At 39.9% G+C, this 15,321-nt stretch overlaps 1 protein-coding gene across 1 annotated transcript in view; it reads left to right on the forward strand.

Annotated features, from left to right (window-relative positions):
- atg7 (ATG7 autophagy related 7 homolog (S. cerevisiae)) overlaps window positions 1–15,321 on the forward strand; it is a 56,142-nt gene that overhangs the window by 29,205 nt on the left and 11,616 nt on the right. The window contains exon 18 of the mRNA XM_026307664.2: window positions 1,280–1,402. Coding sequence (XP_026163449.1) covers window positions 1,280–1,402 — 123 coding nt within the window. The remainder of the gene's footprint in view (window positions 1–1,279; window positions 1,403–15,321) is intronic.

Genomic DNA, 15,321 nt, shown 5'->3' on the forward strand with positions numbered 1-15,321 from the left:
AAAACTGCTGCTGAGCAAAAACAACATAAAGGCTCGTCTCAGTTTTGCCAGAAAACACCTTGATGGTCCCCAAGACTTTTGGGAAAATGCTCTGTGGACTGAGGAGACAAAAGTTGAACTTTTTTGGAAGGTGTGTGTCCCACACCTTGCGGTGATACTTTTACGTCTGGCGTAAAAGTAACACCGCAAGTAACACCGGTGGCATAAAAGTAACACCGCATTTCAGAAAAAGAACATCATACCAACAGTAAAATATGTAGTATGATGGTCTGGGGCTGTTTTGCTGCTTCAGGACCTGGACGACTTGCTGTGATAAATGGAACCATGAATTCTGCTTTCTACCAAAAAATCCTAAAGGAGAATGTCCGGCCATCTGTTCATGACCTCAAGCTGAAGCAAACTTGGGTTCTGCAGCAGGACAATGATCCAAAACACACCAGCAAGTCCACCACTGAATGGCTGAAGAAAAAACAAAATGAAGACTGGCCTAGTCAAAGTCCTGACCTGAATCTGATTGAGATGCTGTGGCATGACCTTAAAAAGGCGGTTCATGCTTGAAAACCCTCCAATGTGGCTGAATTACAATTCTGCAAAGATGAGTGGGCCAAAATTCCTCCACAGCGCAGTAACAGACTCATTGCAAGTTATCACAGATGCTTGATTGCAGTTCTTGCTTCTAAGGGTGGCCATATTAGGTTAAGGGGGCATACACTCTTTCACACAGGGCCATGTAGTTTTGGATTTTGTTTTTCCTTAATAATAAAAACCTTAATTTAAAAGCTGCATGATGTGTTTACTTGTTTTATCTTTGACTAATATTTCAATTTGTTTGATGATCTGAAACATTAAAGTGTGACATGCAAAAAAATAAGAAACCAGGAAGGGGGCCAACACTTTTTCACACCACTGTATATAAGAGAATCTTTTTGACCCTTGTGACTTGGAATCAAACTTACCGTGTTAACGCCTGCTCCTCATCAAAATGACAGCGCATTATAGGTCATTTCAAACATCCTAAATTTTAGCCTATAGCTTGCTGGACTAATAAAGAATTTATAGGTGGCTGCCATTACCAAAGTGATAATTACACTGATAAGCTTTTGTTGTTTAAACAATACTTTCAATAAAATGTAGGAAAATTATGGACCTTTCACCAGTACAGTGATATTTGATGATTGATGATGTTCCTGTAGTGCAAATGTTCCAGGTAAAAAGAATGTACTGTTGTTCTATAAATAGACATTACATTTTCTGTTCTTTTTTTTTTTCTTTTGCCCAGGTACTTGACCACTATGAGAGAGAAGGCTTCAACTTCCTGTCTAAGGTTTTTAATTCCTCCCACTCTTTCCTGGAAGATCTGACAGGACTGACATTGTTGCACCAGGAGACACAGGCAGCAGAGGTAAATCATATACCCTCAAATACATCTGCACAAACAAGTACGCACACAGAACCCTTCTGCACTAAAAGACTCTAAAGACTCTAAAAGGACAAAGTGTCAACAAGTGCACTGATAAAAACACAATATCATACACACTGCTTGTTAGAACATGTGGTTGATTTTTTTCTTAAGTCTGTTTAATGAGAGAAAATCAGGTCTTGAAGCTTTATATATATGACGGTAAAGACCCACAACATTCATTGAAGAAAAACCAGGGCCAGGGATCTTGTAGACCTCACAGTAGTAATGTATGTTATTTGGATGCAAAAGGAGCCCTGTCTGGACCTGGTGCTCTTGAACAAGCAGACAGATACCCAGAGGCCTGAGAGACTGAAGTTTAATAAGAGTTTGGTCGTCCTGTCTACTATCTAGTCAATGTGTTGTGAAAGGCTTATGTTGGTGTCCCAGGGGGCATCTTGTAGGGGGGTATTTTGGGAACATCGGAGTGTCCAGATTGTGATCTTAAGGTCACTTCTTTTTGCTGTGATCTGGTTCTGTTGGCTTAATAGAACAGTGACCTCTAGTGCATAGAGGGACACTTGTAACCAAGACTGAAGCCATCATATGCTTCTGTAAAGGGTGAATTGTCCTCATTTAACAGAAGGTATACCCTAGATTATCCATCTTCCCCTTCTCTATCATACCGTAGCTATCTTTTCACACTGATGTCCAGAGTGGTTATAATCGATCAATTGTAGAAATGCTTGATTTTAAAGGTGGGTCAAGAGCAGACAGGATATTGCAAGCAATTTCTGAACATAAACCAGACCTCAACCTATTGGAACTGTGACCTAGACCTAGATAAGTGTGCAGAACATGGATGTTTCTATCAAGCTTGCTATGGTTCTTTAGATGCTGAGTAAGTTTTATGACCCTGGGAAATCCATGCAAAATTCTTCATACAGCATTGTTCCCTTTTGGTAACTAAAACCTTTTGCAAGAGTTTAATTAGTAGGATTTCTAAAGCTGCTTTACTTCCAAGAGATATTTTTGTCCTTTAACCTTCTTATAATTATTGTGTTGCCATAACAGCACACAGTTGATGTCTATGGAACGAGTGGCGTAAAGTTCCAGCAAACATCCAGAATACTCGGTGGAGGAATATGGGTGGTTTTCCTCAAGACTCCCATCTGACATGAGACAGAGGGAGTGGAGGGAGAGACAGAAAACGAGTGTGTGGGTGGTGGGGGTTGGGTCTGGTCCTGTCGAGCTGTGGGAAAATCCCACGTACTTTCTCCACAACTCCTACTCATAACACACAGAAGGAGGGGAGAGGAGAGAGGCATGGAAGCAAGAGGGAAATGTGGAAAAAAGGAGTGTAGATAAGAGAAACAGTGATAAAGAGAAGACAAATGAGGACACGAGATGTAAGAGACAAAGTTGTATGAAGAGCAGAAACCAGTAAAGTTCAAGTTAATTTCAGGTTTTTCAGTCAGTCCGTCCGTCCGTCCGTCCGTCCGTCCGTCCGTCCCCCCAATTCTTCTTTTCTATTGTTGGGACTTCTTTGTTTCGTCTTACTCTAACCATCTCTATCTTTCATCTCCTCGTCTGCTACCACTCTCCACCTCGTTCCCTATCATTCTCTCCATCTCTTACATTTGTTTCTTCCTTCTCCTGTCACCCCCACCCCCGCCCCTCCTTGATGAAGTGTGCTGAAGAGTCTGGCATAGGTCCCTTTCTCCTCAATCCGAAGATAGAGAGATTGTTTTGATTGCTCAGCCCACTAGCGCCAGAAGTCTTAGCGCCTGTTTCCTGTACACAGATTAGCTCTTCTGAAAACTACTGCTCTTCGAGGACATTGCTTCAGTTTTTTCTTCCAATTCCAGGAAGGGACAGAACTTCTTTTCTTGCTCATGAAAGCATGTTATTACTTATGTCATACGGGAACCCACTAGAACCAAGCTTGTGGCTTTTTTGGGTCTTGACCCATATTTTAAGAATTACTGGCCTGAAATAATGATAAATCTCAGTGGAAAAATTAAGGGTTTAAAGGCCCTTTATTGGATTCCTTTTCATGTATAGATATTAGAATTGTGTGCAGCTACGAGTCACCATTGGAAGATGATTATCACTTCCAGTGGTTTATTTAATGACTTATTGCTTTGAGACTCAGGGCGTTTGTAGAGATGTACTGTAGGGTACGTCTTTTTTTTTCACTTTATATCACTCACAATAACTCTGGTTACAATGTTCAGGTTAACAGTGGACTTTTTGTATTGTAGTGTTTATTTTTACAATGTTCTTCCCTTTCCCTGAAGTATGGCACTGAATTCATTATAGGCTATGGGTATCTGTGTGTGTCTTTGCTCATGCTAGTGTGTGTAACCATTCTAAACTATAATCTACGTCACCAAATAGCAGTACTATGTACTTAGGGTCTATTTTGGGCGAGTTTGTAACCTGAGAACTGCTTTTTATGCGGTCACTACAAGGTTTTTGGGGGAGTTCAAGTTTGGTAAAAGTTTAGACTGAAAACTCTGTATGTGTGTGTAAGTGTGTGTGAGCATGTGCACGTGTACGTATGTATGTGTATGATTCAGTGTGAATGGCTTCTTTGTGAGATCAGCCCTGTTGAGATTTCAGACTCTGGCAGGAGCATAGTAGTGTGGAAAATGATGTACTATGAATGTGGGATTTGCCAAATTAGTTACATGTATTTGAATTGAACATTTGTTTGAAGTTCACATTTGTTTTAGTAGTCAACATGTTGTATCTTTTGCCTCATGAGATGTATGTGGTCAGAAAAATCACCACAACAGACACACACTCCCTTATAACTTTATAACTGCATACATATATACTTCAGCTCATCAGATCATCTAACAGCAACTAAAACCTCCTTACCAGCAACATTTTTGGACTTCTTTTCGGGCACAATCTGACAATAATGCTAACCGTACACAGCAACTTGCTGGTGCACAAAAGTTGTGCAGGTAAGAAAGGATTTGTATCTTAAATAGAGACTGCTGGAGAACGTACAGTTTCATCCTCATATGTATGGATTATAATGCCAAGATTCCAAAGTTATCATGATGCAGCAGAGTGGAGGCTGTGATGCAAGCTGTTATGTACATACTTTGATTGAAGCAATTCTAAAATAGATGTGAACCTTTGCTATGTATAAATGTCTCATTTGACCTAGGTTGTCTCAAGTATACTTAGGCCTCCTGACTGTCACGTCTTGCCTTATGTGCATGTTTTCTTCTCAAATTCTTCTCTTCATTTCGCTATTGGCAAGTCACGGAGTTGATGAAAATCCAGTGAAACCTAATTAAGATTAAACAAATTCACCCTACATAACAGAAATTTCCGTTCCCAGTGTACTAACATTATTCTACTAACTAAATTTAGGAGGTGAAATTTTTGAGTCTTAAAGCATGTTTACCCCAAGATGCTATGTTGGTCTAAAAAGAAGCCTCTGTTTCAACAAATAAACAAAGGTTACAATAAACCAGGTAACTGTGTCGTAATGTGCGTATATGTCAGCATGTCAGAAGACGGTATTGTGCTTAGTTTGATTATCCTTCTTGGGTGTAGCCTTACTGTAGAAGGCTGGGTCAGACAAATCAACACACACAATCACTCAGAGAGACCAAAAAGGAAATGAGTGTCTGTACAGGATGCTGTACCTCTGACACCCACCCACTATCTTTGGCTTGGTACATTAAGTTACATATAATACTGAATATATTCAGTCACACAGGCACACATAGATATCAGGCAAATCCTCATTATGTTAAAAACCAGAGGACAAAGGAGATGGATTTTCTCCACACAGTCTGAGTATCATATTACCATATTATAAAGAGGCTACAGTGTTATTAAAACCTACCCATGATAATAATGCTAATAAAATTGTCTGTAGTAATTAGGTTGGGTATGGAATCATACAGTAATTTCATTATCATCTATTATATATCATTTTTCAATTAATATACTAATTTCTTGTTCTGCAGTGTCACATGTCCACAATTGTAAAATAAGTTGTAGTTAGATCTGGTTTTGAGACTTCAGCCTTCGTGTCCTTTCAGGGCTTCAATACTTGCTTTTATCATAGGAACCCTATGATCATTGCTCATTTTTTCTATTACATCTTTCAATTGTCATTTTCAGTAAGTGATGCTTTTTACTCGCCTGTGTTTGTGTGTCACCGCATACATTAATCTGTCCGCCTGTGAGTGCCCCAAACAGAGGATGTGTGACCCTCTCAGTACAAAGGGTCTTTCTGCAGAGTTTCATATTTCAGTCCCTTCCCACCTACTCCAATTGGCACTGCCAGTAAGTCACAAGATAGAGGCATCTGCATTGAACTTAGAGAAGAATGTGTCACTTGTCACTTTTTTTTTTTTTTTTTTGTGGTTTTGATCTTGTGACATGAATTTTTATTAGTCTTATTTAGTCAAGAGTTTTCACAACAGCTTCATGACACAAATCCCAAAAGTATCAGACGCATAATGTAGAGGGAAAAGGGTAAAACAGTCTTGATATGATTTTGTTCTAAAGGATTTAGTTCCAAACTGCGTGTTATAGAGGCTTTATATTGAAGATTTAGTCATACAACAGCACTGTGTATGGTGTAATCTGTACTTGTGCAGCATCATCCTCTCACTATAGAATTCTGAAGTGAAATCGTAAAAATTACCTTAATCCTTACTTATTGAGCTACATGCATTAGAATACAAAGAGACCTTCCTGAAAGTTTAAACTTCTAGGACTCCAGAGGAATAAAGCTGATGAGACAATGAAGTTATGGGAAAGAGAAGTGGAGGCTAGGCAGAGGTCAGAAGTAAGCATTTGTGAGCAGCAGTATGATTTCATGCCAAGAAAGAGAACCACAGAGCCAATATTTGCTTTGAGAATGCTGATGGAGAAGTACAGAGAAGGCCAGAAGGAGCTGCATTGTGTCTTTGTAGATTTGGAAAAAGAGTATGACAGGGAGCCGAGAGAGGAGCTGTGGTTTTGTATGAGGAAGTCTGGAGTGGCAGAGAAGTATGTTTGAGTGGTGCAGGACATGTATGAGAGCTGTAAGACAGTGGTGAGGTGTGCTGTAGGTGTGACAGAGGAGTTCAAGGTGGAGGTGGGACTGCACCAAAGGTCGGCTTTGAGCCCCTTCTTGTTTGTTGTGGTGATGAACAGACTGACAGATGAGGTTAGACAGGAATCTCTGTGGACCGTGATGTTTGCCGATGACATTGTCATCTATAGTGAGAGCAGGGAGCAGGTGGAGGAAAATCTAGAGAGGTGGAGGTTTGCTCTGGAAAGGAGAGGAATGAAAGTTAGCTGCAGTAAAACAGAGTACATGTGTGTAAATGAGAGGGACTCAAGTAGAACGGTGAGGTTACAGGGAGAAGAGGTGAAGAAGGTGGAGGATTTTAAGTACCTAGGGTCAACAGTCCAGAGCAACGGAGAGTGTGGAAAAGAAGTGAAGAGACGTGTGCAAGCAGGTTGGAACGGGTGGAGGAAAGTGTCAGGTGTGATGTGTGACAAAAGAGTGTCAGCAAGAATGAAAGGAAAGGTGTACAAGAAAGTGGTGAGACCAGCAGTGTTGTCTGGTTTAGAGACAGTGGCTCTGAGAAAAAGACAGGAGGCAGAGCTGGAGGTAGCAGAGCTGAAGATGTTGAGGTTCTCTCTGGGAGTGATGAGGATCGATAGGATCAGGAATGAGTACATCAGAGGGACAGCTCATGTTAGATGTTTTGGAGAAAAAGCCAGGGAAGCCAGATTGAGATGGTTTGGGCATGTTCGGAAGAGGGACAGTGAATACATTGGGAAAAGGATGCTGAGGTTAGAGCTGCCAGGAAGGAGGACTAGAGGAAGACCAAAGAGGAGGTTCTTGGATGTAGTGAAGGAGGACATGAGGATAGTTGGTGTGGGTGAGGAGGATACAGAGGATAGGGTTGAATGGAGGCAGATGATTCGCTGTGGCGACCCCTGAAGGGAGCAGCCGAAAGGAAAAGAAGAAGATACAGTTTGGAGGATCATACACAAAAGGGTTTGAGGCCAGTCTCACTGCCAAGTTATTTTAGATTTGCTAGACAGCGACCTAAGTTTGAACCACGTCTGACGTAAGAAGTAACATTTTTAAGATAACCTCAATCTTGATTTAAGATCCTTAGCATTGACGCTCTTCTCTTTTGGTCTGATTCCAGTCGGCTACACAGAATCAGCATTCAGTAAAATACAGACACCTGTGTTTCTCCAGATATGTGTGTGTTCGGCTTTTTGATAACAGTCTGCGCACCATCAGAAGTCACTAATAACCACTGAGTCATGCTGATGCCCCGAAGAATGATAGGTTAGCTCAACCCCGCTCTGCTTCATGCTTCTCTGCGTAAAACAGTGTGCTGACGCTAAAGTTCATGTAGCTACGTTGGCCCGTCACCCACCAGCCTGGAAAACACACAAACACGCACACGCAGAGAAACACGCACTCTTTTCATCAGTCCCATGCTTTCTCTTCTTCCTTTCCGTCTCCGTTTCTCCCCCACATAAACACACACCCACACACTCACACACACTCCTTGAGCGTCAGAGGGCCCCATGTATGTCAGAGCTTTATCCAAACACAGCTACGGTTGCTACATGCTACAATTATTACCAGATGGACTCGGGGAAAACATATTAAGTCTGCTTTTTCATTAAGATGCTGCACACCCTCCTGTGAGACAGGGAGTTGGAGAGAGAAAGGGAATAGGCATGGAGACTGAAAGAGATGTTGCAAAACTTAATTTCAGATTTTCAATTGAGCGTAGTTGAATGTTTGTCCTTAATGTCTGCATATTTCATAACAATTTACTTCAATTTATTGTCCAATGAAATTAATTATTTTTTTGTGCTGCTGCTTTGTGAACACATGCAATTTTTGACAGCTTGTATCAAAGTCTCATTCTTTTCATTTCTTTTAAATTTACTCTAAAGTAATTTTGCTCAGTGAAATGTAATTACAGAATATGCTCAAACAACATGTCTTTTTTTTCTTGTCTTAAATGAGGTAGATGGGAAAACCAAGCAGGAAAAAAAAAAAAACTACATTTTTAAAAAAACATCTCGTTCCAAGCAGAAACACATACCACAGAAGAAATGAACTCAGCACAATTTCTTGGAACTTTTTTTAAATTGATATATGTGTCGTGAGAAGGAACAGTGTGTTTTTTTTTTTTTTTTTTTAAATTTAGTACACATTAAGTGGCTGCTTTCATGATGTTGGTTATTGGAAAGAACAATGTAATCTGGTAATAAATTTGGGAGAAATAGACTCTCAGAATGTTATATAAGTTGGTTTGGTTAGTAGCATTGAGTTTGAGTTTGTAAGCGACCTAATACTTTAATTAGGAATAATCAATTTGAAATTCTATTGAGTACTTCCACTGTCATACATTTAGTATTGGATTACAGAAGGAAACTGATTAGGAAATTATTAGCTAAAAATTTTGACATTATCTAATATTGTTATTTGTCTCCACCTTCTCACATTCTGGATGGTCTCGCATTTGTTTATGGTGACGAAAGTAAAGTGCACATTCACGCACATATATACCAGTGTCATCATGCGTCACTGTACTTTAGCTTGTGTATTTATGTCCCATATGTGTGCTAGCTGTGCCTGCTTGACATGTATTGCACTGCTAATTATAAATGTGTGTGTATGTGACCTATGTACAGACACATCACACCTCCTAGCCTTCCTTTCTTTATATAGTTTCTCTCTCACACATGCTGTATATACACATTCAGCACTATACATACAGCAGTGAGTCTAAATCTCCCTAGCTCTTTAGGGGCTAAATTCAGAAGCTTCATGTCAGTCAGTTGCTTGACTTTTAACCTCGCTTCCTAACCTTCCTGACCCTTTCCTGTGTGCTAGGATGTAAGTAAATCTCTGTTCCAAGTACCATGGTAGCTATAATAAATATTATTTTTCCAGTGTTTTTATTCTTTTCCTTTTATTCTTCATCTATCTGCTGTTAGCCATTTCTTTTCCGGCTTTTAAGACAGCATTATTTATCAGATGTTCAGTCCAGACCATTTTTCAGTGTGTGTCAAGCTATGTGTACATATTTCCATTTCTAGTAAACTGATGTCACAGTGAGCAATGACAAACACATACAGAATGAAACAGAAATGAAAATACTATAAATAAAAGCAGTTATACAAATATGGCAGTTGCCAGCCTCATCATTCCACAGAGACAAGTTTAAAATATAAGTAAAAAGTTAGAGGTTGTAATCACCCAATATCTTTCAGTTACAGATGAATACAACGTGCTGGATAATTTAAATACAACTTTCTGTAATTTGTGATTCCAAATAAGCCTTACTCTACATTACTGTGTGGAGTCACCATGTTAAACAGCAGGTGTTCTGTGTCCAGGCAAGTACCCAGTCAGGATTCAGGTCAGGTAGGACAACTACTGTATGTCATCTTCATTCCTTTGACCCCCACCCCCTCCACCCCTCTTTCTGTTTCTGTAGTTGAGGTAATATGAGTATCATAGCTGTTCAGTGTTTCCCTTATTACAGGGTGCTATCTTCAGCAAAATACCAGTTAAATATATATGCACCCAGGGTACATACAGCACAGATCGAAATATCTAATCACTGATATATCGTATTATTTTGGCTCATTTTGTAGCAATAAGCCCAATATTCATACTTTCCACTCTCTTCATGTTCAGGTTCTTTACTTACTTAGGACTACATGTTACCTGTCTTAGTTTTGCATTATATATATTTATTTTTTGTTTGTTTGTTTAGATTTGTCCCAAGTTTAGATTAAAATGATGAAGGGGACAGTGTGAAAAGATAAGATCTCATTTCTTTAGTGAGCACATTATGCTAATCTATTGGGGTACTACTTTGGGTGGGCTGTCTATTATTAATACACTTGTGCAGAAGGCTGGAGCTGGTGAAAAGGTGTGTTGTAGGTGGGGGCAAAGGGGACACACACACACAGCACCCAGGACAGCTGTCCCACATCTTTAGTCTAGGGGATACAGAATTACCAATCATTAATCACAGTAGAGTTTTTTTCATAAGCCATAAATAGGACCCATAAACCAACTTTTCCCTCACTACATGGGAAAACTTACAGCAGCCCTGCTCCTATACATGGCTTCACCTCCCTGGCGCCAGACAGTCCAGAGTGATGCCTTCATCTGACCTGGCAGCTGGCTCTATGCACAGATAGACAGATGACTGGGCTGCGACAGATTGAGTAGTAGTCTAGTCATCCCTGTTTTAGCTCTTACCCTTCTTCTTCTTCTGCAGCTTTTAACAACTATTTCTGTATCTGTATCAGCATTGCACTTTTAGAAGGGCTTTTCACTTCTGAAAATCTCCCCACTATGGACTCACTCATTACATTATCAGGATAGTTTTGCTACAGAGGTACAGAGGCTTATCTTCTAATGCATATAGCTCAATCAGAAATTGAAATTTTTAATGTGACCTAAAAAGATAAGACACATACGCACAACTGCAATTCTAATAAGTACCTTTTAAACTGTGGAACTGGCTCCGCGAACAAATTAGGTCGTCTGTGTCTATCACTGTTTTACTGTTTTTGCTTTCTGTAAAGCACTTAGCTCCGTTTGTGCAAGTAGCTATATAAAGATAACATTTATTGTTATTATCATTACCTGGAATGTGCACTTTCACGTTTGTGATTGGCCAGTGCAGAGCTTTGTCACCTCATGTCCCAGTGTAGCATCATCAACTTTTTTTGAAATGCAACGCTCCAATTTTATTTGTCAAAACCCTCTGCATTGGCAACAGTGGCCTCAGAGAAACGATTGAAAGTTCTGCACTTTTTCATGCAGTGCTGTTGTCTGTGAACACAGCATTAACACATCAAGGTACCATGATTTCTATTTTGAGGGCAGCATATCATATCATTCCTATAAATTCTGTAGTCCTAATTATAAAGCGCCATGATGATATGCAACTCCAGTTGTTATCCTAAGGTAACTTATAATTATTACAACTTAAAACAAGTTCTGTTCTGTGTTAGAGGGTTAACATGCTACTTTTTGTGTACACAATCTTAGGTAGGATCTGCATTTGTATAAACATTTCCAGTTATTGCATGAGCAAACATACAAGTAATGACTTTAAGTATTTTCATAAGTCCTATCAGAGTGCAGGACTGTTTATTCCTCTGTTCCAGATTCAGCTAATCTTTAATACAGATAAACACTGCAGCTGCATCAAAGGCAGAGATAAGGATGGCCCTCTCTGTATATATTTAAGTTTGTGTGTGAAATACTGTGTGTACACGTATGCATGTCAGTGCCTGCATGTGCACTGTAGACTAATTCTGGCTGGTCTGGCTTGTCACAGGTAATCTGTCCTGAGTAAGAAATACACACACACACACACACACACACACACACGCACACACACACACATGCAAATACACATTCACAATGTACATCTGGTCACAATGCCAGTTCTTATCTTTTCCTCCAACAGTGTTCTGCCCAGCAAATGGAGGGCAGTGATACCATCGAGCCTCTGGTTCAGAAAATTGCTCATGCACACACACTCACACTCACACTCACATACACAAACACACACGGAAATAGAAAAAAATTACCATATATGTAGATGTATGTGTGTATGCATATGTATTTATGCATATTTGCATTTATGTCTATATACCTCGTGTGTGTGTCTTTCTCTGACACACAGGAACACTTTTGCTCATGGACACACTTGTAACTGGTATAATTTCCATTGACCTGATTTTCCTGAAAAAAAAAAAAGCAAAAATTCAATGTTGCGATTTAATTAAGCTAAAAAATGCAAAGTTCCGTTTCATGCCATACTAAATGTCTAAATATAGTGTGACACTGAATATTGAAATCGTAAGAAAAGAAGTAGCAACACCAGTATTATTCTTCAATATTAAGGAACTTTATTTTGAACTTTATTCTTTATTAGAATCCCAATAGCTTCCAGATAGTGGTCACTAGAGTTCCTGGGGTCCATAAAATAACCACAAATGAATAACAAAATGATAAATACAATAACAATTTAAAGAAATCAATCCATCAGTCGTGACAATCCAAAATCTCATGGTTCTACAACAATTTCGAAATAATTTTGTTTAGTTTAATCGATTTATGAACAAATATTGCCTTCTCCAAAATGATATGTCACAAGTACCATATCCAAAGTGTAAAAGGTAAAGTTTGGTCCGTGAAGCCCCTGAAGCACCTGGTCCTCTCCCTCAGGAAAAGGCATGTTGATGATTGTTGTCAGTGATTGATTCGCAGTGTAAAGAGGCCTTTGTAATGACAAACTGTGACTGTCTGGTGTTCATAGCACCAGATGAAAAGATTGCTTCATCTGTGGTTTACAAGGCACTTTGCCTCCTTTTCTTCTGTGAGCCCTGTGTGTGTGTGTCTGTGTGTCTGGGCATGCTGCTTCATAAAGGTTGGTTCCTTTGAATGTTATTTTCTCAGTCCCTTTGAGAAGTGAGTGCTTTTAAAACAACAGAAAGGAAGGAAAACTTGTGATTCAATAATTTTTATTCTCTTTTGTGCGTGGGGTGGTTGTTACACATGTGTAACATATGAGTTTGTAAGGGTGTGTGTCTGCGTACGTGTTTACATGCATGCGCGTGTGTGTTTGTGCATGTACCCATGGGGCCCTCCTTGTGTTTGATTGCTCCTCTGACCACACGTCAGTTGGGTTTGACTCACAGTTCTAATTAAACTTAGGGCAGGTCTGAACTGGCAACACACACGCGCGCACACACACACACACACACACACACACACACACTCACACACGCACACACACACTCACTCACTCACTCACTCACTCACACAGCCTCTGAAGTTGATCTGTTATTGCCATTGGGTTAGTTGCATGCTCGAAACGGTTCATTAGGTAGAGTTTATAATGGTTGCACACACGCACACACATGCCTGATGCCTCACCATACTAAATGGAGGGAGAGTAGTTTCATACTTTACAGCAATTGTAATACAAAGAAATAATAAATAAAACAGTATAGATGGTGAAATTGTTATGTCATATTTATGTAATTTGGAAACTACATATTGCCTACAGTATGTTTAGATATGTAAGTAATTATGTGATGTTCTTACCCATTTTTGAACAAGGATGTGGAACTGGTGGCATTGCGAAACACTTGTGTGACTCAGAAAATGTGTTGATAACCTTCTCTGGTATACAGGAAATGTGTCAGAGGGAAATGGGGATCCGGTTGGTGATACAGAGGGAGAGGAACAGGGAAGGGAAGAGGGAGCAGAGGACTGACAGATTAAGTGAGAGAAAAAAAAAACAACAGAGAAGCAGAGGGAAGGGGGATGGAACAAGAGAAAATCCAAACTTTTGAGAATTAAAGGATGGTTTGAGAGAGAGAGATTTTTATATGTTTGACTAAATGTTTAACAGCAGTACCTAGAAAGAGAGGGGCTCCTTCTAAGAAAAACACTGAATAGTTCAGAGAAAGGCAAAGGGTTGTCCCTCAAAATGGTAGAAATCCTGAGAATGTGAGAGCCAAAAGGATAAATATTTAAGAGAGTTGTCCTGAAAAGGAGGGCGAGCAGTCCATCAGTGTCTCAGGAGAAAGAACAGGACCCAGCTGTTGCTCTGCAGGCCACCACACCCAGCCGAGAGAGACTCCATTTGTTGTTGTAGCTGGCCTTTATGACTTTGAGAGAAAAGAGGGAGAAAAAAGAGGTGGTGGTGATGGTGGAGTTGGTGATGGTGTCTGACCGACTTGTGGTTAAGAAAAGAGAAATAGTGAAAAAGAGCAGACGTCCTGCCTTAATTAGCAAAAAGGGAAAAGGAGGAAAAAGTAATGAGGATGCTGCATTACTTCCGGGTTTGCCGCTCCTCTATTATGAGGTTTGGCTCCAAGCTTTGCTATCTGAGTGAGTGTTGTAAGTGCTGGTGCTTTGTTTGATTACCCCAAGACTCAGGAGTTTATGAAAACACGGCCAGGGGACGTGACCTCAGCTGGGACCTATACACTTACACCGTTCCCACCAGAACTCCTCTAAACCATCTCCTTTCCTCTTTTAATCAGGGTCCCATCACTTTCACTCCCACGTTATCCTTCATGTTCCGCCTGCCATTACTTCAACCCTCTGCCACTCTTATGCTTCATTTCTCCTCTCTCAGTCACTTTTTCCTTTCTGTCATTTTCTCATCTCCAAACTGTCAGAGTCAAATGAATATTTCAGAACCTACATTTTTCAGTGTCTCAGTGCTGTGCAGTATGTGTCTGTAGACTGTGTCCACCATGCACAGTGCAGTAAATGTACATGCACGGTACATGTACGGTACTCAGAAGAAAAAGATTAAACACATGCCCAAACTACCACATAGGTAGTTAAAAGGGAATTCCACCAATTTTACTCATCCAAGTCTGTTTACAGTCTCAGGGAGTACTACTGCGTATGTGAGAGCAGTTTAAAGCTTAAAACTGTTTGAAATTTGATAAATTGCCTCAGGTCAGAAGTGTTGGTTTGTGTCTAGACTACAGGTTTGAATGTTTAAAAAAACAACAGTGTGTGTGGAGTTAGAAAGACATGAGCCTACCAGATTTCCTTCGCTTGAGGTTATAGAGCCTAACACACCAAAATCTCTGACTAAACTGACCACTGTCAAGTTGTATTGTGGGTAATGTAGGTACCAGGATTTGACATTGAAAGAAGAATATAACTTTTCCCTGTATGCTGTAGACTTCCACTGTAGTAAAAGTCTGAAATGTTTGCATGGCTCAGTCAATATAAGTGACTCAATAGAAACCAATGGACTTAGGGCTTAAAGCCAGAGATTGAGGAAGGGAAATACTGAGAGACTGATTGTATTGTTGGTTGAGTATATTTTTAGTAAAATTTG

This window comes from Mastacembelus armatus, chromosome 5 (genome assembly GCF_900324485.2).
Source record: "Mastacembelus armatus chromosome 5, fMasArm1.2, whole genome shotgun sequence".
NCBI classification, from domain to species: domain Eukaryota; kingdom Metazoa; phylum Chordata; class Actinopteri; order Synbranchiformes; family Mastacembelidae; genus Mastacembelus; species Mastacembelus armatus.